The sequence below is a fragment of the Hyaena hyaena genome, unplaced genomic scaffold (genome assembly GCF_003009895.1).
Source record: "Hyaena hyaena isolate Hyena2069 unplaced genomic scaffold, ASM300989v1 scaffold_30, whole genome shotgun sequence".
NCBI lineage: Eukaryota > Metazoa > Chordata > Mammalia > Carnivora > Hyaenidae > Hyaena > Hyaena hyaena.
Window position 1 is genome coordinate 4,798,398 of NW_024080662.1, and position 21,010 is coordinate 4,819,407.

At 57.0% G+C, this 21,010-nt stretch overlaps 1 protein-coding gene across 4 annotated transcripts in view; it reads left to right on the top strand.

Moving 5' to 3' along the window:
- ZDHHC3 (zinc finger DHHC-type palmitoyltransferase 3) overlaps positions 1-19,843 on the top strand; it is a 60,722-nt gene extending 40,879 nt beyond the window's left edge. For 3 of the 4 annotated variants that reach the window (XM_039228177.1, XM_039228179.1, XM_039228180.1), the window contains exons 4-7: positions 1,162-1,258; positions 1,935-2,016; positions 5,718-5,848; positions 17,226-19,843. In XM_039228177.1, the coding sequence (XP_039084108.1) occupies positions 1,162-1,258; positions 1,935-2,016; positions 5,718-5,848; positions 17,226-17,483 (568 nt within the window). In that variant the 3' untranslated portion in view covers positions 17,484-19,843. Of the gene's footprint in view, positions 1-1,161; positions 1,259-1,934; positions 2,017-5,717; positions 5,849-8,224; positions 9,933-17,225 lie in introns of those variants that run through there. The other variant, XM_039228181.1, reaches the window with a different exon arrangement.
- The last annotated feature ends 1,167 nt before the right edge of the window (positions 19,844-21,010 follow it).

Consider the following 21,010-nt stretch of genomic DNA (forward strand, 5'->3'; position numbering starts at 1 on the left):
TTTCTGAGTTTACCTTTACAGTATTTCACACTGTTTTGAACAATACCCTCGAGGTAATGTCAAGGAGCCTATGTTAACAAATTGAGGAAGGACCAGTTTCTGGTGAGCCTGTCTGTTGGCAAATGAGTCTAAGTCTGAGTTTGGGGTGTAGGGGCCTCCAAGCCCCCATCAGTCTGTACTCGGTTTCAGATTATTTCTTTGTACTGTCCAAAAAGTACAGTGGGGAGAGGATTTGCTGTCACATAAGCTTGAAACAGTCTCAGTCCCAAAAGGAGCCCAATCACAAGTTAGTAATTTGTAAATTAATGGAATTTCTTTTTTTTTTTTAATCTTTCTGAGAGAGAAAGAGAGAGTGTGTGTGTGTGCACGCGAACACAAGTTGGGAAGCAGGAGGGGCAGAGAGAGAGAGGAAGAGAGAAAGAATCCCAAGCAGGTTCCACACTGTCAGCTCAGACCCCGATGCGAGGCTTGATCTCATGAGCCACGAGATCATGACCTGAGCCAAAGTCAGGTGCTTTGAACGATTGAGCCACTACTCAGGTGCCTCAGATTAACAGGATTTCCGATCAACACTTAAGCTCAAATACATTCTGTCTTTTCAGCTAAGTGGATGCTGTCTTAGAGCTGAAAGGCTCTTGAAGGGGCTTTCCTGCTGCCCTGAAGTGTCGTGCACTTGAGCCCACTCTGTGCTCTTCCAGCCCCCTCTTTGGTCGGCTGCCCTCCCTGCAGCGCCCTTGGGGTCTTGGTCTTTTCGGGGAGTTAGGAGTGGCTGCGTCCTGTACCCTCCTCAGCCTGTCACATTTTCAAAACTGCTTCTCTGTTCCTTCCCTCTCTAAACCCAGTGCCCAGCCCAGAATACCCGATACCGCCAGAGATCAGTCTCCACCCAAACCCCCTCAGCTCCACCCCATTTCTGTGTTAAACAAGAGAAGGGGCCTTGTGGGCAAATGACCGTCCCCTGTTTGGAATGACATGACCCTGGGGGTCCTGACCGTGCCTTCCAGGCCCCTTGCCACACACTCAGCAGGACACGGAGCAGGGCTGAGGAGTCCCCAGCTGCGGAGTGGAGCTGGGCGGGGGTGGGGGGGTGGTTCTCCGCTCCCCTCAGGCCCCTGCCACCATGAGGACACCCCTAAAGATCTGCCTTGTGGGCCCTTTCAGTGTGTGTAAGCGGTGTATTCGGAAGATGGACCACCACTGTCCCTGGGTCAATAACTGCGTCGGCGAGAACAACCAGAAGTACTTCGTCCTGTTTACAGTAAGTCAGCTTCCGAATCCTGCCCCACCCTCCGCGGAGCGATGGGGCGCTTTGGGCCTCCGAAAATTCTCAGCACGCTTAGGTTTTCACTGCCGTTCGGAATACTGCCTGGCAGTGTAGACCCGCACCTTTCTGCCAGAGCACCCCTTGCCCAACAAGGGCCTGCTCCTGGGCCCTTCGCTGGAGCGTCTAGAAAACCGGCTCGAGTGGATCGGCTCTAAGAAAGGGCCTTGTTCCCCATCCCAAGGGTCCAGTGTGAGTAGCTACAGAAGGCAGCTCTGGTGACGGCGAGCCCTCCCTCAGCTGCCGGTGGGGAGGGGATAGTTAGTGTGAGGGCTGGCGCACCCACTGGCAGTCGGCCCCCTGACTTTGCAAGTGAAGGGAAGCCACAGGCCCGGAGCACCCCCGCCCACCTAGGGCCCCGGTCACACCTGGTCGCGGGCTCTTTTCTGCCTTATTCCATGCACTCCCAGTGAATGGCTGCTCTCCTCAGTCCCTGGGCTGGGGGTGTGGGACTGGGAGGCCAGGCAGCAGATGCCTCCCTGGCTCTCTTCTGGTCAGCCCTCAGCCTAACTGAGTGTTCCAGAATGGGAGGTTCTGAGCGTCCCCGTCCCCAGAGCCTGCGTGGTCGGAAGGTTCTCACAACAACGGCGTCTGCCCTGCTTTCCTGTTTCAGATGTACATAGCGCTCATTTCCTTGCACGCCCTCATCATGGTGGGATTCCACTTCCTGCATTGCTTTGAAGAAGACTGGACAAGTGAGTATGTGCCAGAGCCTCCCTCCCTGTCCCCGGGGGGCGGTGTGTGACCCAGGCGGGGCGGGCTCCTGGTTTGTGCCACGGTCCCAGGGGCCAACGCCGTGTTAGTTTTATCAGATCAGCAGCAGGCCAGGGAAGGGACAGCAGAGGCCCGAATCTCTTTTCATGAAAAAAAGCAGCTCCTTAAAGTCAGTCCCACAGGTACAGCAGTGAGGCCGACAGACCGCGTAGCTCGAGCGCACCCCAGGGGGAAATGCAGGCCCCCCGAGAAGCCTGTCCCAGGGCGCGGGAGCCCTGCCAGGGAGAGGACCTTTGTTTCCATGTCTTTAAGAAGAGGCACTTTAATGAAAAGTCATTTCCTTCCGAACTCCCAGAAATCCATTTTGAACTTTGGGTTGGTTTTTTTGGAGGGGTGTGTGTGTGTGTGTGTGTGTGTGTGTGTGTGTGTATGTGTCTTAACTACTTAATTACCAATCTACATGAAGATCGTAGAGCAAACCTTCCCACTTTGAAGTACACGTCCCGCTGCGCAAACGCCGAAGGAGGAGCTCCAACCAGAAGACCACGTAAATCCTGGGGGAAAAAGTAGATGCTGAAGGAAGCAAATGCCATGTATGATTTTGAAGGAGAATAAAAAAGACACAAGAAACAGAAGTTTAAAGAGGTGCTGGAGAGGCCCTGTGCTGAGCGAGATCTTGCACGCGCACACAGTCTGTGAGACAGCTGTCTCGAGCAGAAACAGCAGGCGGGTCCCCGTTTTCTTCCCCCGTCTTCTAGAAGGTTCGCTCTTCCTGCACATACCGTCTTCTCGGGCGCCGTCTTGCTGTTCTTTTCCGAGGAACCAGGAAGGCTGTGGGAAGGCTGGGATCTTTAGCTCCCAGCCGGCTGTGAAGAGGCCTTCCCTGCCTCTGCCCACTGTTTGCATCCGCCACCTCCACCCTCGGCGGCCCTGCCCCCTGCCCTGTGCAGCCTGGCCTGGCCTAGCGGAAGAGACCCCACGAGTCTCCATCAGCGTGTGCTGCCGTGACCAAGCACCATGCACTGGGTGGCCTAAGCACTTATCCCTCACCTTCTGGAGGCTGGGAAGTCCCGGATCAAGGTGCCGGCTGATTCCGTTGCTGGTGCAGGCTGTCTACCTGGCCTGCAGACGGCCACCTTCTCCTGTGTCCTCTCACACAGCAGAGGGAGAAAAGCACGCTTTCTGGTGCCTCTTCTTATGCAGGCCCTACCCCCACCGTGAGGGGCCCCCACCCTCACGACCTCGTCTAAGCCGCATTACCTCGCAAAGGCCCCATCTCCAGATAACACTACCTGGGGTTCTTTGGGGCTTCCAAATACAAACTTTGCGTGTGACACAATTCAGTCCATGTCCCCGTGTCCCCCAGTTTCCGTGACTACTGCAGTTCTGGCGCCAGCCGGAGAGGGGAGGGTCAAGCTAGGGGATAGTGGGGAGAAGAGTAGGGGGCATTTGTACCATCCTGCGCAGCTGGGCAGGCCCCAGCACGGTCCTCGGTGAGCGTTCTGGAAGTACACCCGTCCCGCCAGGCTCTGGGGATCCGTCCAACCTCACATGTGGCCTTGGCGACTTGACAGTGGAGTCTGACAAAGACGTTTTATCAACTCTCTCTCAGCCCCTCCCCCAACCCCCTCCGCCGCCACCGCCATCAGGCTAACAGACAAGGGCAGCGATGAGAGGGACACGCACCATCAGCGAGGCAGGATGCCTCAGTCTCCGGACCGCAGCTGGTAGGGGCCATTTCACTAGTGGCCGCCGAGGGTCAGCTGTGGCGCCCAGGCCTTCTCGAGCAGTGCCTCGTTTCAGCCTCAGCAAGCCTGCAGGGCACGAAGATGCTCCCACTTAGCGATGGCCAAAGCTGGGGCTCACAGGGGTTGAGCAAGTCCCCAAGCCCACACAGCTAAGAAGAGGGCAGCGATTCAAGCACCAGCCCCGCCTGGATGACCTCGGTGCCCCGGGTCCCCCTGCGTGTTCTTGATCATCTGCAGTCAGGATTCGTGATGGAAGAGGCTTGAGACCCCAGTTCCCGTGGCAGCTAAGGCAGCTAGCTAAGGTCCCGTGGCACGACCGTGCCCAGAGCGGAAGCCTGAGATTGGCTGTGGGGGATGGTCACCACCACGTGCTCCCTGGACGGAGGTCTTTGCTCCTTCCTTGGCCACCTCGACTGCCCTGGGGCTGGAGGTGGAGCCCAGTGCCACGGCCTGCCCTCCATCCTTGCTCTCCCGAGTGGGCCCCAGAGGCTATGAACACAGTGGGAGAGACGGAAGCCAGAGCCAGGGAGCGCAGAACTACCAGTCTACCCTCCCCTCAACATCAACTCACGTGCCCTCATTCTGGGGACACACCCTGCTTGCACAAGCTGGACGCAAGGCTGCTCATCCACGGCTGAGCAGTGATGGGTGACGGTGCAGGGGCCGCAGCCGAGTATCCATGGCGGCATCTTAGCAGGAGCTCGTGGTCGGGAGTGGCTTCCGGGATCCTCAGCTGGCCATGTCAGCCTGATCGCGGAACCGTGTCCTGCCCCCCAGCTGGCCCAGTGCACAGGCCAGGCAGGCACCTGCCGCTCCGGCGCCACCCAGGGTCCCCACCCCAGCCCTGCAGCAAGGAAGCCATGAGGGAAACTTCTGGAGGCATTGTTAAGTCCCGAGGGAAGTGTGAGGAGATCAAGGCATTTGGAGGAGGTGTTCCTCACCCCACCACCCATACAGTGCCCATTCCTGGGTTTGAACCCCTTGCCCCTCCTCACCTTCCTATGAGGGAGGCAGCAGGGTGGCTCAGAGGGGCACTGAATCCCCAAATTCCCTGGGTTCCCAAAGCCCGGGGAAGCCCGACCCTGCCCTCCCGGCTCGGACCCCTCCAGCCAGGGAAACAAGCCTGTGCACAGGGGCGACCAGAAACGTGCACCACGACCTGGGGTGGCAGGCGTCCTACCGTAGGAGTCCAGCGGTAGTGAGCCCCGCCAGCTGGGACCCCCACCGCCCAGTGTCTCCCCCCGTCACCCCCCGGGTTCCCCCAGCACCTCTGCTTTTCTCTCCAGCAGGGTTTGGGGGGGGGGGCTTCTGATTCAGACTTGGTTCAGACAGAAGATTCTGCTGCTGAAGACAGAGCAGCGAAACCTCGCCACTCTATCGAGGAGGGAGCGGAGGCCTGGGGGGGACAGTGACTTGTCTCGGGTCACACCCCCAGTCAGCCTGGGCTCGGAGACAGGCCGGGAGAGTGAAAGCGCCAGGCGGGTCTCGGGTCGGACTGACCGTCTCAGTGGTGCGCACGCTCCTGAGAAGGGCGTTTTCCGCGGGGCGCCGTTCACACCAGGCTCAGGGCCGAGCCTGGCAGCCAGGCTGCCCCCTCCTAAACCCGGACTCCCAGAACCACGGAGTGAGCCTCCAGACCTGCCCCTTGCAGTCACCCAGACGTAGAGAGGGACTGGAACGTCCAGAAAACCCACAGCCGAGCCAGAACCAGACTGAGGCTCTGAGGAGAGGAGGGTCTCCTTGCTTGCGTGCCTCAGCCCTGAGGCCTTTCTGCACCCTTCCGCGTGCCAGGCACTGTGCTTGGCACCAGGATACAGACACACTGGCCGGGAAGAGAGAGAGTGAGCACGGAACAGGGGCTGGGGGGCCGCCGGGTGCTGCACGAGGACGGGTGGGGACAGCAGCCCCGGTGGCACGTGCCCCTTCCCCTGCAGGGTGCAGCTCCTTCTCGCCGCCCACGACGGTCGTCCTCCTCATCCTGCTGTGCTTTGAGGGCCTGCTCTTCCTCATCTTCACGTCAGTGATGTTTGGGACCCAGGTCCACTCCATCTGCACAGACGAAACGGTAAGCGGGCCGCCCACCCGCCAGCTCCACCCCTGGGCTTTCGGGAGGCCCCAGGGTGGGTGTGGTCTGCTCGGAGGCCAGGCCGGGAGCCCGGCGGCCAGCGCCCAGGTGTGCAGGGCGTGTGCACACGCACGCGCACACGCACCCACAGGCCCTTCCTTGGGGCCAGCCCGGCAGGTCGCACCAGGAATGGGGCCCGGCAGCCTTGGGGAACGGTGCCCTCTGCCACAAGGCCTTTTGTCCCCCCCGTGACGGCTCGGTCTGAGACACGGTGCTGTGTCAGGCACCCTGCTGGGCCTGGGGACATCCTTCCCATCCGAGGGCCGTGGGCCTGCAGAGAGGATGATGGACAAAGGGGGCCTTAGTCTAGCTGGCACGGGCAGGGTGAGCTTCCCGGAGGAGGTGACTTCGTGAGCAGGGCCAGAGGAGACAGCCTGCCTCAGGCCCCGCCGAGCGGTGGGCAGAAGCTCTCACCTGGCCACTATGTACCTCTGCGTGGCCCAGCTCTGGCCCAGCTCTTCCTTTGCCTTCTCCCCACCCCTCACCCCTGCCTCCACCCACCCATAGCCGCACCTCTGGGAACGTCCAGGCTGCTGGCTGGGCAGGACTGAGATCCCCCTCCCGACTGTCCTAAGTGTCCAAAGCCTCAAGGTGGTCAATCCGTTGCTGTGATGTGGGCATTCCTTCCTTTTTTGGCTTCGGGTTCCAGGTGAGGGGCCCCAGGTCGTGGGTCCCTCCCGCCACTACTCCCGGCTTTCCAAGGCCCCCCTGAGGTGGCGAGCCTCGGTCATCTACGGGCCCTGTGGGGCAGCTCTGGGCTGCTGCCTGGTCAGCCTCAGACGGGGGCTCGTAGGAAGGCACACTCCCCTCCCCTGCTGCCCTGCAGCTGTGGGAAATCCGGTGTTCGGCGCTCCCCGGCAGCCAAGGCAACACCTTTTAGGTCTGTGGGAATTCCAGCCGACCGTGCAGAATGTGGAGGGGTGGGGGACTCTCAGCAACTTTTTTACCCTAAGAGATAGCATCATTGTAAGAGTTTCTTTAAAAATAGTAGCCCGTGGTATAGTTGCAGCTGTGTGTCCAAGCAGTAAATGCAGCCAGCTTCTCTGCATAAGACCTGCAGGACCCCAGGGGTGACTGTCCGGCCCCGCCCCCTGTGGAAGCTGCCAGGCCCCACAGGCCACAGTGTGGGGGAGACAGAAGGAAAGCTCACACAGCCCGGGCCCTAATTGTTCTTCCCTTCCGGGGCCGTTCCTGAAGCGGATTGTGTCAGAAAGGAAAGGAGAAAAGAAGAAAGGGCCCCACAGCCTGCGAAAGGGTGCCTTCCCCTCCACCCACATCCACCCAGTCCCCAGCCGTGAATGGAGACTTCACTTAGGCCGGGCCCTCGGGCTCCTCCCTGCTCCTCCTCCTCTCCGGAGACCATGGCAGACAGGCCGCTTCTCTCCTCTTCCCTCCGGCCCTGCCCGCTCTCCAGCTCCATCGAAGGGGACGAAGGGAGGGAACTCTTCCTCCCCAGCCCTCCCTCCCCGTGAGACTCTGTGGGGGAGGAGCCCAGGCTCCGGACCACCACCGAGGCAGCCTCTGGCCCCGCGTCTTCCCAGGGGAGCACTAGGAGGCCCTCTGCCATGCCTGGGGCTGGCTGGCTGGCCAGGCAGCCCCTCTAACCTCTACTAATCCCTTTCCTTCCTCCTCTGCGGTGGCTTCTCCCCTCAGCCCTGGTCTCTCCCTCCCGTTCCACCTTCCCGCTGAGCAGGGTGCTTCCTGACCTCCCAGGCTGGCGAGACTAACCGCGCCAGAGCGGTCATTCGATTTGTTGCCTTCCTTCTTTCTTTTGTTTTTTTGTTTTTTGTTTTTTGGGGGTTTTTTGTCTGCAAAGTGGTCATGGCGTCACACTTGATCTTAGCCCAGATGAAAGGCCAGCATCGGCTCTCATGATCGCAAGCCCCTGCCGCTCTGAGGCTTCTTGCCCCAGAGCCTTCTCCGCGTTCCCACACGCAGCCAGGCCCAGCACCGGGCTGGAAGCGCCCCTGCGGAGCCCAGGCCGCGTAGATGTGCGCCTTCGCTTAGCAAAACCCACCTGACGGCACGACCAGAAATCCTGGCTCAGCGGCCTGTGCCTTTGCTCATTTTCCCCTCCCTTCCTGGAGGGGCTTGTGACTCGGTGCCCCACCCCCCCACCCCCGCCGAAAGCATGCTTTTTGTTGTTCCCTTTAACACTTTTTATGAGAGGAAGAGAAGAGAACCGTGTCGTGCAGGTAGCTTTATGGCTTTCAAAGGAAGCGTTTACTCCATTCACCTCAGGCGAACGGACGTCCCTCCCCAAAAACCACAGCCATGAAAGTGCTTGACTGAAAGTCTGATTGTTCTTGTTTTCAGGGAATAGAACAATTGAAAAAGGAAGAGAGAAGATGGGCTAAAAAAACAAAATGGATGAACATGAAAGCCGTTTTCGGCCACCCCTTCTCTCTAGGCTGGGCCAGCCCCTTTGCCACGCCAGACCAGGGGAAGGCAGACCCGTACCAGTATGTGGTCTGAAGGACCCTGGCCAGCACTGCCCCTCAGACACAAACCACATCACGGCACTACCGTCCCCTCCGTCCTCATGAATGTGTAAATCGAGAAAGCAAAACAACTATTCTAAAACTTTTTTCTTTTTTCTTTTTTCTTTTTTTTTTTTTTTTACGTCTCAAGTAAAATGGCTGAGCATTGCAGAGAAAAAAAAAATGTCCCCACGTTTTATTTTTGAAAGACCATCCTTTCTATTTTTTGGTGACCGAAGCTGCTCTTCTTCCTTTTTTTCCCCCCCTCCCTTTTTTAAAATCACTTCTCTGGCCTCTGGTTTCCTCTCTGCTGTCTGTCTGGCATGACTAACGTGGAGGCTGCGGTCTCCGGGCCAAGCCTGCCTCTACTAACTGAGTGAGACTTAACGCCGGTTCGCGGATGGCCCGGCCCGGACGCCCGGTTGGGGATGCGCAGGAGAGGCAGGAGGGCCGTGACCTCCCGCTGCCCAGGAGGCGGTGGCAGGCGCCCCGATGGGACTTAGCACCTCAACGAAGACGCCAAAAGAGGGGCAGGGGCGGGGCTGGAGCCTGAGACGGGCCCTTGACACGGTGGCCTCAAACGTCGCGCAGAGACAGTTTGCCTCCTCGCACACCACGGGCTCGGGGTGCTTAGAGTGACTTTTCTGGGGAGGGTGGGGGGATCGAAGGGGTCTTTATTTGTATTCCGAATCACCAGTTATATTCCCGCTGATTATTTGGACGAGTGTGAAGGAGAGAAGTTTTTCCAGTTCAAAATGCCTTACACAGTCAAGAGGAGAAAAAAAATCACGCGATTTCAGGTTTCCTTTGTCTGCTTACTCTCAGCACCCGCCCTCTCCCCCGCCTCCCGCCCTAGCAAGGTGTCAGTTAAGCGGCCATAATGCTGAGTGACAGAGTGACACAGCACAGTCCCCAATGCGCCCATCCCGCCGTCCACCACCCCCACCCCCCACCCATTTTGTAAATCGCTAAAGTGGGCTCCCTTTCTGATATTTTAGACACCTGAGTGGGCACGTACCCACGTCTTCTCTGTACTTTAACCTGGGAGGCTGTCGTCCTGGCGTGGGGCTCCCCGCCATGCAGGGGTGACCTCACAGCCCCCAGACTTTTGAAAGCTGGCAGGGGGCCATCCCTACTCCCCGGATCAGGGATCACCGGCCGGTTTCCACCTGCGGGCACTTCCTGTGTGCAAGCCCATTTGAAAGGGGAAGGCCTGTAGATAGAGGGGAGATGAGGGACGGGGCGGCACGGGAAGCAGCCCCGCAAATGCAGAAATCAGACATCTGAGCACTGACCATCTGTGGATTCAGACGCGTGGATTTGTTTTTTGTTTTTGTTTGTTTTATGTGATCACCACAAAGCTCCTTTTTTAGCTTGTGCTTGGGGTGGGGTAGGGTTGAGGCTCTCGAAGCCCAGATCAGGATAGGGAGGAAACTCGTCCAGCCATGTGATTCTCCATGAACAGTGGAACGTGCTGCCTCTTCTCGATTCTGTCCGTGCTTCCACATGGAAACAAAAATGCAATAAAATTTTTCCAAAACCTGTTCTCCTTGAGCCGTGCTCTCTCACAGTGTTCCCTTCCGGGAGAGCCTGCCGTCCGTCCGTCCGTCCGTCCGTCCGGTCCAGGCCAGTGTTCCCCTGCTCTTATAGGATCATTCTTTCTGCTCCTCCTCTTGAGCGAGGTTGCAGCTGTGCTGTTTTTAAAAGACGTCAGCCACCCCGCTCTTGGCCCAGCCTGCCCCGCCGGGCCTCTGCTTTGGCTTTCTGCAGCCTGACTTCCCTCCCGTGCCCCTGGGCCCCAGAAAAGGCTTCCAGTTTGCCGAGCCTGCTTAGTCCCAGGCGTGGGGGGAGTCGCGGTTGCCTCTGCCCACTGCTGACAAAGTGGAGTCAGGCGAGAGGAAGTCGCTGGAAACCCTCAACCTGCGGACAGTTCCAGTGCTCTGAGCGCCTCATCCCCCCCCCCCCACCCACACACACCAACCGCGACCCTTCCCCAAGCCAGTCAACTTCGCCTTGACTCTCTTGTGCACTTGATGTTTGCTGTAAGTCAGGACTGAGATCTGAAGCAGGTTTTTTTTTTAAGCGGTTAGAAAAAATTTTTTTTCAAATGTTGATTATTTTAAGATAGAGCAGGAGTAGAGCAGGGGCAGAGAGCAACAGACACAGAATCTGAAGCAGGCTCCAGGCTCTGAGCTGTCAGCATAGAGCCCGACGTAGGGCTCAAACCCACAGGCTGGGAGATCATGACCTGAGCCGAAGTCAGATGCTTTACTGACTGAGCCACCCAGGCGCCCCTGAAGCAGGTAATGCCCTGTTTAAATCTCATTTATAGCATTTGTTTCCTATAGGCTTGCCTGCCCGCCTGCCTGCCTGCCTGCCTGCCTGCCTTCCTAACAGTTCCCTGAGGTGCGTAAAGAAGTGTGGCCCTGGCCTGCTCCCGCCCCTCAGGGATCCATCCTGTGGGAGGCATTGCTGCCTCTCTGGTCCTCCCTGCTGGCGGTATATTTTTAAGCATTTGGATGCCCTCCTAACACTCCATCTTCAAGGCTTTTTTTTTTTTTAAGTGACCCAGGTTGATTCTTTTTCACACGTTGGACCTTGTGCCCACGAAGTGAGTTTGGGTAGCCATGCATGTGTCATGGAATTTCTAAGGAATGCAGTAGATAGTGCTGAAAACATACTTTTTTTTTTTTTGACCCCTAAGAATAGAAATTCATCCTTTAAACCTGATCATACTATGCATATCCTCCCCAGAGAAAAAAGCTGCTTCCCACAGCCTTTTCCCATATGATTCTACCTCTGGGCTTTGATGGGCCCTTTGACTGAAAGAAGGAATGTTCCCCGGGAATACCCAAGACTCCCGGCCGACTGCCTAGACCACGTTCATGGAGATGAAAGACCGTTTCCCAGGAGTTATTAACTAGGGATGGACGTGGCTGTTGTCTGCAGTAGAGTGGTCCCCAGCCTGGCGTCTACACAGGCACCCCGACCCCTCTTCGGCATTCCCAGACGGCTGGAGAAAGAGGACATGGCGCCACACAAAGGCGGCCCCGGCTTTTGCCTCCAACGGCGCTGGGCGGCACATACTTGCGAAATGAGCGGGTAGCAGCCGTGGTCTTCCGAAGTGGGGACCCTGGAGAGCGGCAGGGAAAAATAAAGAGGAAGGTGAGGTGGCCAGCGGGATTGGGCGACTCCCTCCCACCTGTGACCTCGGGTTTGTGCTCGCTGCAACCGGGCTGAACGTGCAGAAGGCCTGCGTCCGGGCAGATCTCCGCGCGCGTGCCCGGGCTTGGTGACCTTGTGCCCACGAAGTGAATTTGGGCAGCTGTGCATGTTTCCCGTCCCCTGCCAGTCACACCATCTCATCTCCGGAGCACTTCGTCTTGGAAGAACCAAAAGGAAGGCACCTGGTGTTGCCAGCTTTTGCCCATTCTGGCTCGGCCTCTGAGAAGGTTACAATCCGCCTGCCTATCGCCCGGATCTTTCCGATGAGGGAAATTAGGAAATGTTTATGTTTATTAACCACCGTGTGACGTGCATCCCACAGATACCCCGGACTTCAGGAGGTTGCCCTGGGCCCTCCCAGCCAGGCTAATGGGCTTTTAGCTTCTCTCACGGCTTGTGGTGCATTGGCCTACTGGTGAGCCATCAAAGAAGCCGGCGAGGGCGGGGCGCCCTTACAGACCAAAGAAATGTGAAGAGAGGAAAGTTTTGCCGGAATCCCTCTCGGGAATCTTGCCGCTGGCGGTGCCCTGAGGCGGTGCATCCCAAATGGGTCGCCAGACCAGCATCACCTGGGAGCTTGTCAGAAATGCCCGTGTTCAGGCCTCAGCCCAGACCCTACCCCGTCAGAAACTCTCCAGGCCGGGCCCAGCAATCCGGATTTCACAAGCCCTCCGTGTGACTCAGACACAAGCTCAAGACCGAGAGTCCACTTGGGGCGTGCGGGGGGTCACCCCGGTGGTCAGTCCCTGATGCATGTGACGATAAGGTCCCATGTGCTGGGTGGGACAAGCTGGCTGGGAGCCACTCTCCCCTCACGACCCACGGCCTCCCCAACAAGTGAATGCTGAGCAAGCAGGAAAAGTCTCCCTGTTGGGAGGGAAGCGGGCTAGTCTGTCCAGCGGTCTTCCTCGCGTGTCATCCATCCAACTGGATTCTGCACTGAGGGCTTCATAGGATGTAAGGACTTCACAGTGACACGGGAACAGGCCTCTGGTCAGTGTCCTGGCCCCAGGCCTCCTTGCCCTGCCCTCTCCCTTAGGGGAGTCCTTGGTGACCTGACCATCTTGAGTATTCTAGCAAATCAGAGTGGCCCCCGGGGGAAGGCGCATGTTCTCACAGGGACCTGAGGAGGCCCCACGTTTCTGCCGCTGAGGTAGTGTAGTCTGGTGACTACCCCAGTAGTCCCTGCTCAGCTCCATCCTTCCTGTGTGACGTGGGGCCGTCCCTTACTTAAGCCTCCACCTTCTCTGTAAAACCCGGGAGCTCGTCCAAATCTCGAGGTCGAGGGGAGGATTACATGAGGGTCGCGAATGTCACTGTTAGGACGGCGTCTGGCACGCGCTGTGGCTTTCGTAGATGTCAGATCTCTGCTTCTTCAAACCGTGCCCACAACTGTTCATGATTTGTGAGATGGGTTTATAGGTTCGCAACAGCGTTTCTTTAAAAAAATAAAAATGCATTACAATTGTAGAGTAAGTGTGGTTTTGTGAAACTCTGGGGGGGGATGTGCTGTGCCAGGCTGCACAGAATGTTATATGTTGTGCACCGCAGTCAAAAGATGTGAACCACAGAGGAAGCAAGAGTGTGACCCGCCGATCTAATGGGGAGAGCGCAGAGCATGGGGCGCAGCGTCTCTGACTTTCTCCAGCCGGTGAGATGGGGAGCAAGGGGAGAATGAGCTTTTGCTCCATGGGTCTCAGTTGAGTCTTTACTTCCTCCTCAGTTGAGTCTCTGTCTTCCCCCTTCCCCAGGAGCCTTAGTCCTGGTACATTCAATGTGAGACCTGGTGGGTGTGCTTGCAGATGACAGTTTATGTGTCCTCCTGGCAGATGGGCCCCAGAAGCCCCCAGTCACACACTCCCTACGAGAGATGTCGGCCTCGGCCATGGCCCCATAACCAGGAATCAGCCATTCTTGTCCGCTTGAGCCTGAAGCGGGTGACCTTGCTGCCTATGCGGACCTCTAGCTTAAGAACTTTGCCTTCAGGACGCCTTGAGATCCACACAAAACTCAAAATTAATCGAGTCCTACCAGGAAAAAGAAATCCCATTGTCCCCTCCTGAAGCTGAGAGTTCAGACCCTCAGATTTGTTTGGAATATTTGCTTCTGTCCAGACTCAGAGCTGACACACGTGGATGTTTGCCCCCTTACCTGCTCAGGAACTGTATCGGGTGGACAGGCCGGGCTCTGCGTGCGATGTTTTTACGAGCTGGGAGAAGAGATTGTGCGGAGTCCGAGAGTGTTCGCCTAGGAACACGCCACTGGAACGGAACGTAGTAAATCCCACGGGCCCTCTTCCTTCATTTTCCTCTATCGCTTTCCTCTGCCTTTGTGGTCAGCATGGGGAGAAGGAGAATTTGTAGTCGGATTGAAAACGCATTGGGCAGAAGGCAGACAACGGTTCTTGCCCCCGATCTGACGACCAGGACAAACTTTGGCCCCTTGTAATGTCCTCTCGGAAACCTCTGCTTCTCCACCTGCCAGTGTCGATACAAACACCCCCCTCCTCTCGTGGGGATCCACAGCCTTTGAGCGAGCCCAGTCGGTGTGGATAGTCAATCTGTCGTTTCTGGGTGTCCCCTCTGTAGCTGGTCTGCCTCATGATGTCTCAGCTGCCCTGAAGTCATGCTTAAAATGCCTCTCTTGACCGGCTGCAAATGATTGCCCAGGAAGGGAGTGCAGAATCCCCAAAGCAAGTTACCCTTAGTTGGCCATTGCTGCTTGTGCTAAGTAAGGAGGCCTGGCGAGGGGTCAGTCCGTGAGCTGCACGTCAGGTGCCCGTGCCCGAAGGGAGACCCCCTCAAGCCTTGTCAGCAAGGTCCGTGTCCTGAAACAGCTTTTCTGTTCTGATTATAAAAGTACCACTGCTCATTGGTGAAACCTTGGAAACGTGTGGGAAGTCCACAGAAAGAAATATAAACCATCTCACATCCCGTCCCCAGAGGCCCTGGGATATCATATGCAGCTGACTTCTTGGTTCCCTTGTTACCACGTGGGCAGGATTTTCCAGCGTGATGGAAAACTGTATTCGAACCATTTTCCATAGCTGACTTAGCCATCGCCATTGGGCATGTCGACTGTTTCCAGCTTTTCACAGTGTAACTCAGTATTCGAGACTGTGTTGCTCACATCTGTGCATCTCAAGATTTTTTAAACTTCTTTTTTTTTAATGTTTTATTTATTTCTGAGAGTGAGAGACAGCGTGAGCAGGAGAGGGTCAGAGAGAGAGGGAGACACAGAATCTGAAGCAGGCTCCAGGCTCTGAGCTAGCTGTCAGCACAGAGCCCGACCGACGTGGGGCTCCAACTCACAAACCGTGAGATCATGACCTGAACCGAAGTCGGATGCTTAACCAACTGAACCACCCAGGCGCCCCTTAAACTTCTTATTATGAAAGAATTTTAGACTTACCAAAAAAGTGGCAAATACAGCCCAAAGAGCTCCCGGCATACCCTTCCGTCAGTTTTTCCAAATGTGAACATTTCATATAACCATAATACAAATGCAGGAACCTGGAAACGCATTGATATGATACCATTAACTGATCTACATGCTTTATTCAGATTTCTCCAGGTGCCCCTCTGAGACCTCGTCTGCCCCGGGATGCCACAGTTCATCCTTTGTCATGCTCCCGTCCCATCCGTGACATTCCTCAGTCTTTGTCTTTCATGAACTTGACCCCCTTTTTAATTTTTATTTTATTTTCAATTTAAAAAATATTTTAAATTAAAAGCGTTTTAAATTTTGAGAGCGAGTGTGCATGCATGAGACAGAGACAGAGGATCCAAAGCAGGCTCCGTGCTGACAGCAGAGAGCTCAGTGCAGGGCTCAGACTCACGAACCATGAGATCATGACATGACCTGAGCCAAAGTCAGATGACTGAGCCACCCAGGCGCCCCGACCCCTTTAAAAATATATATTTATTTATATTGGGGGTGGGGCGCAAAGAGAGAGGGAAGAATCCCAAGCAGGCTCTGCGCTATCAGCACAAGGCTCCATCTCATGAACCGTGAGCCAAAATCAAGAGTTGGACGCTTAGCCAACTGAGCCACCCAGGCGCCGTGACCCCTTTTTTCAATTGAGGTGAAATTCGCATAACATAAAAGCCAATTTCGTGTGTGCAATTCAGTGGCATTTAGTACAGACATAGTGCCTTACACAGTCACCACTCTTATTCCAAAGCATTTCCCATCAGACTTTGACCCTTTTGAAGACTGAAGGTCAGATATTTGGTAGCATATCCTTCAATTTGCATTTGATGTTTTCTTGCAATTAGATCAAGATTATGCATTTTGGGCAGGACGACCGGGGCAACGTCCCTCTGGGTGTGTCTTATCCTGAGGCGTATGATGTTGACACGTCTCATTATCTCATTATCGGTGATGTTAGCTTTGATTTGGTTAAGTTGATACCTGCAAAAGATTCCCTCGCTGTAAAGTTACTTGTTTGCCCTTCTTAATTAGTATCTTACAATCAGATTCTTTAAACTACCATTTTTTTCAAAAGCCAAGAAACAAATCTGTGAGATGGGGTGGGAAGAAAGAGTGCTGGAGAAGAACTGGCCCGCAGGGTGGGGCAGATCTCAGTCTCTGTCTGCGTGTCTCAGTTTCTCTTTGCACATAACAGAAAGGATCATTCCAGTTTTGTGAGGCTCTTGTGTGGAAAGGAGGAAAAAACCTAGAACGAGGTACTCAGAGACGATTCCGAGGTGGAATGAGTCGTGTGAATGAGCAGCGCCCATGCCTGGCAAACCTATAGCAAATTCCCTGGGCTTCCGGAAGGGATGGAGAAGGCGGAGGCCCCAGTGCTAACAGTGGGGCTAGGAGCCTTCGTGGAGGGTGCTGTGGCCTGGAGAGCTGGCCTGGCTGTGCCTTTAACTCCTGTGGGCCTTACCCCTCTTCCCCAACACCCTCTTTCTGGCCGGGCAGCTGAGTCGCAGCCGACCCCCGGAGGCAGGTGAGTGGGCAGCCTGGGAGCAGCCGCAGGGTGTGTCTGCACATGAGCGGGGCCTGACTCCAGCCCGGGCCTCCCCCGGCTGCCCTGAGTGTCCCCCAGCTGCCCGCCGCATGTTGGCACTAGCTATGCACACATCTGCTTCCCCCACCACCCCCAGCGTTGTTTGTTCCTGAGCTCTGCCCTCTCCGCCTGCATCCCTTCTTCGCCTGCATCCCTTCTTCGCCTGCATCCCTTCTTTGTGCTAAGTCAGCTGCACCTGCTGGGGGGGGGGTGGGGGCAGGACCCAGAATCCCCAGGGAGGGGTCATCTTTCTAGTGCTCTCAGGGCAGGGGCGATGTCACTGGGCAACCTGGCCTGACTTCGCGAGGCTGGGCAGCCCCCAACATCTGTGGGAGGAAAGGCCTGGGATGGCGGGGGGCCACAGGCCAGCTCCCCAGGAAGGCCCTGCTTGCTGTGCCGCTCCCCACTGCTCTCCGCCCGCACCCCATCGTTCCCTAGGGTCACCCAGCCCCGACCTGACCCCAGACAGTCTGTGTCCCGCCAGCCCCCTCCCCTGCACCCTGAACCTCCGTGCTCTGCCGTGCTGGGGCTGGGGGTGAGCTTGAGGGCGCACAGCCGGACCTCGCTGACCCTCTTTGTCCCATTGTCCCTCCAGGGCATCGAGCGCCTCAAACGAAAGCACCAGCCCAGGGAGCGCAGGGGCAGCTGGAAGTCGGTTAAGGAGACCTTTGGTGGGGACTTCTCCCTGAACTGGTTCAACCCCTTCTCCCGACCGTGCAACCCAGAGCCCCTCAATGACGGGGACTGGGTGCGGCAGGTGGCCTCGCTGTCCGACATGGACAACACGGAGACGACGGAGGAGCAGTCGGAGGAGAGGAAGGATGAGGACTCTGTGGAGGCGATAGATGAGTGAAGCTGCCGTGGAGGCAGGGCGGACACTGAAAAGCCGCTGGCAACCCCGGCCGCGGGTGTCATGGCCACAGCGTGGTTGTGCCGTGCCACCCTGCACCCCCGCACTCCCGCACCCCTGCACCCTGCCGCTCCCCATGGGTCCCTCTCTGCCATTGCCAGCCGTGCCCCCACCTCTCCCCCCAGGCTGGGCCGGGTCTCGGGGGGTGGGGTGGGCTGGGTGTGACAGGGGACCAGAGACTCGGGGTCCATCCAAGAAGAGTCTTGGCTGTGCTTCCAAGATGGGGCGTCCTCTGTGACTGGCACGGCCTGGCCAGCAAAGGACACTCTGAACAGGGCAGCCCAGGGGCAGGGAAGCACTTGCCTTTGGATATTTTTGGGATGTCTGTCTCCTCTCGAGGAGGTTGGGTCCCCAGCTCCTGGCTTTTGAGAACGAAGGCCATGATGTTATGACAGAAGGACAGGGCAGGGCTGGCTCGAGGGCCTGGGGTGGACGTTGACACCCGGACAGACCAGCCCTGAAAGTTTGCAGGGGCCCAGCTGCTCCCGGAAAGGCTTCCCTGAGCCTGTCTACACTAGGAGAAGGGCAGGGCTGCCGCGGCGGCCAGCACGGGCCAGGCTCCATCTGTGGAGGGACCCATATGGGGCTACATACACACACATGCACGTGACACGTGCCCAGGTTGGAAACATGGGTTATGACCGTAACTGTGTCGTGACGGTAGCACCAAAACTCAGCTCCCTTTCCATCCCAAAGACACTAGAATCGTCACTGAGTCAGACAGCTCAGATCCGTCCTGCCTTGTGGCCACAGATCTGTCCATTCACAGACAGGGACAGGGGAGAGGACCTATTCAGGGCTCTTGGGAGACTCTCTGACCACCCCCCGAGAGCTTAATTAACTTTCCCTCTGGAGGAAGCCTAACAACCCACTTATGCAGAACTGACCAGAAACCTGGCCCCGGTGTTTTAGGCCAGATCTCCCAAGGTAGGGTCCATCTTGCCTCTCTGAAAGGATGGGTGGGCCAGGGCCCACAGACATGTGGACCAAGAAGGCCAGACAGACGCACAGACTCACGCACGCGCGCACACACACGCACCGCACTTTGCCAGGATGATCCTGGGCCCCAGTCACAACGTGTGAAGCCTGAAGTGTCCGTGGCCATGACTGAAGGCCTCAGCAGGGGCCCTGGGGCTCTGAGACCCCATTCCAGCGGGTGCCAAAGATGCGTCTTCCACACAAAGTCCTGCAGAAGGGTTTGGGTCTCAGTCTGGTGTAAGAATGGATTCGCCACCCCCATCTCCCCTGAGTAAACCTTCTCTCCCTCTGGCCCATGGCCCCAGGGTCAGCAGGCACCAGGATGAGAGGAGGGAGGGCTCGGGCACTGAGGTAGAGCAGGAGTCAACCCCCCTCCCACACACACAGGGCTGGTAGCCTCAGTTAAATGGGGGGAAGGTCAGCATTTGGAAGCGCAGCCCAGGACACTTAGGAAGTTTGTGGGGACCGTGGGAAAGAGGAGGGCCAGGCAGCAACTATGAAGGGCAGTGACCCTGTCACAGAGAGACTCCTACCCCCCCACCCCCGTCTCCAGCTGATGACCCACCAGGCCCCAAGGCTAACTGCGCAGAGGGGCTGGTGTTCCCATGGTGTTCCCAGAGCCACCTGTCTTAATCGGAACACGTCCCATGAGGAGGGTGATGGCAGGTCTCACACAGTGACAGAGCAACCAGAAAGGCCTGGACCTCCCACACCCGGGCTGTGGCCCTATCTTCTCCATCCCTATCAGCTTTATTTATTTATTAATGACGATGTCAGGAGCTCTGGTGGTCTCCAAAGGCCGTTACCTCGCAGTTTGGGCAGGCCGCGCTCAGATCACGGAGGGCTACCATCTCCCGTCCCAGTCTGGGAGGCGGGCAGACTGCGACCAAAGACCCCACGCCTCAGAGGACAGCAGAGCCACCTTGGAGGGCAGTTAGAATAGGGGAGAGGGCTCCCCGGCCGCTGCTGGCAGAGGCCCGTGCTCAGAGTGGGCTGAAGCCACTGGCCTGAAATCAGAGGCACCCAGCAGCCCCAGTGCCTGTTCTGACTGCCAAGTGGCCCCGGGAGGCATGTCACCTGCAGTCAGACTGGCCTCCCCAACGCGCGAGCCCTTCCACAGCTGGGGGCGCAGACCCGGCCAATCCTGACTGAGCCTCCCCCGCGCCCTGACAGGCGGCCTGCCCTCCGCGGCGGCCGCGACAGCATAACTGCTTGCCTCAAACTGACAGGATCATAACTCCTCCCACCCCAACGAGGACCACAGGGAAGGAGGCTGGGCACAAGCTTCCGCCTCGTGCTCCGGAATAAAAAGCTCTTTGCTCGACCTTAGTGGCTGGAGTCTCCCGTCTTCGGCAGAAGGTCCCGGTCCGCACCCCTGGGCAGTGTCCTCCCTCTTAGGGCACCTCGAGGGCACCTCTAAGGAAGTCCCTTTGCTCCATTCCCAGTGTGGGACACAAGTGAACGTCACACACAGGCACTGAGCGATGTGTCGAGTTACTAATCAAATCTCTCGGGTCATCTCCTGGGTGGCAGTTCCAGCAGAAGGAAAACACCTCTCTCCCTCCCTCCCTCCCTCCCTCCCTCCCTCCCTTCCTTCCTTCCTCCCTCCCTTTTTGAGAGAGAGAGACCAGGGGAAGGGCAAAGAGGGAGGCAGGATCTGAGTGGGCTCTGTACTGACAGCACAGAGCCCGCCGCGGGGCTCGAACCCACAAACTATGAGATCATGACCTGAGCCAAAGTCGGACACTTAACCCACTGAGCCACCCAGGCGCCCCAGGAAAAGTTACCTTTCATGCAGCGAGCATTTATTGAACAAGTACTATATGCCACAGAGGCAGGTATTTGGGGCAAATGTGCCCAAGATTGAGGGGTTTTGACTTTAGAAGCCAGGCCACTGCCACATGAATGTCATGAAGATTATACACTAAAAAACGCCCATTCAACACATGCCTCTGCCAAAATGTGTCTGATGGGGTTACAGCCTTTGAGAGAGGCTTTGGGTGTCCTGAATAAGGCCCAATAAGGAAGCCTGACTAGGGCGCCTGGTGGCTCAGTCCATTGAATGTCCAACTCCGCTCAGGTCATGATCTCAGGGTTCCGGGCTTGAGCTCTCCATCAGGCTCTGTGCTGGCAGCGCGGGGCCTGCTTGGGATTCTTTCTCTCCCTGCCCCTCCCCCACTTGCTCGCTCTCTCTGTCTCTCAAATAAACATTTTTTAAAAAAAGAAAGAGGCCAACCTCTGGAGAGACCCTTGACCCAGGAAATTCAGAGGATCAGATAGCTCCCCAAGGGCCCACATGAAGCCCAGCACAAGATACTTTAAGAAGCTTATGTGCAGAAAGAAGAAAATGACCCAGGGGACCACACGGTCATCTTGAAGCAGCCTGAGTTTTAATTAAAAGCATATTGATCACTTGAGCAAGTCCCTGGAGGGCACAGCATGAAGGAGCAGCCTTGGTGAAAGAAGGGCTTTCAGTCCGCCGCCGAGGAAGC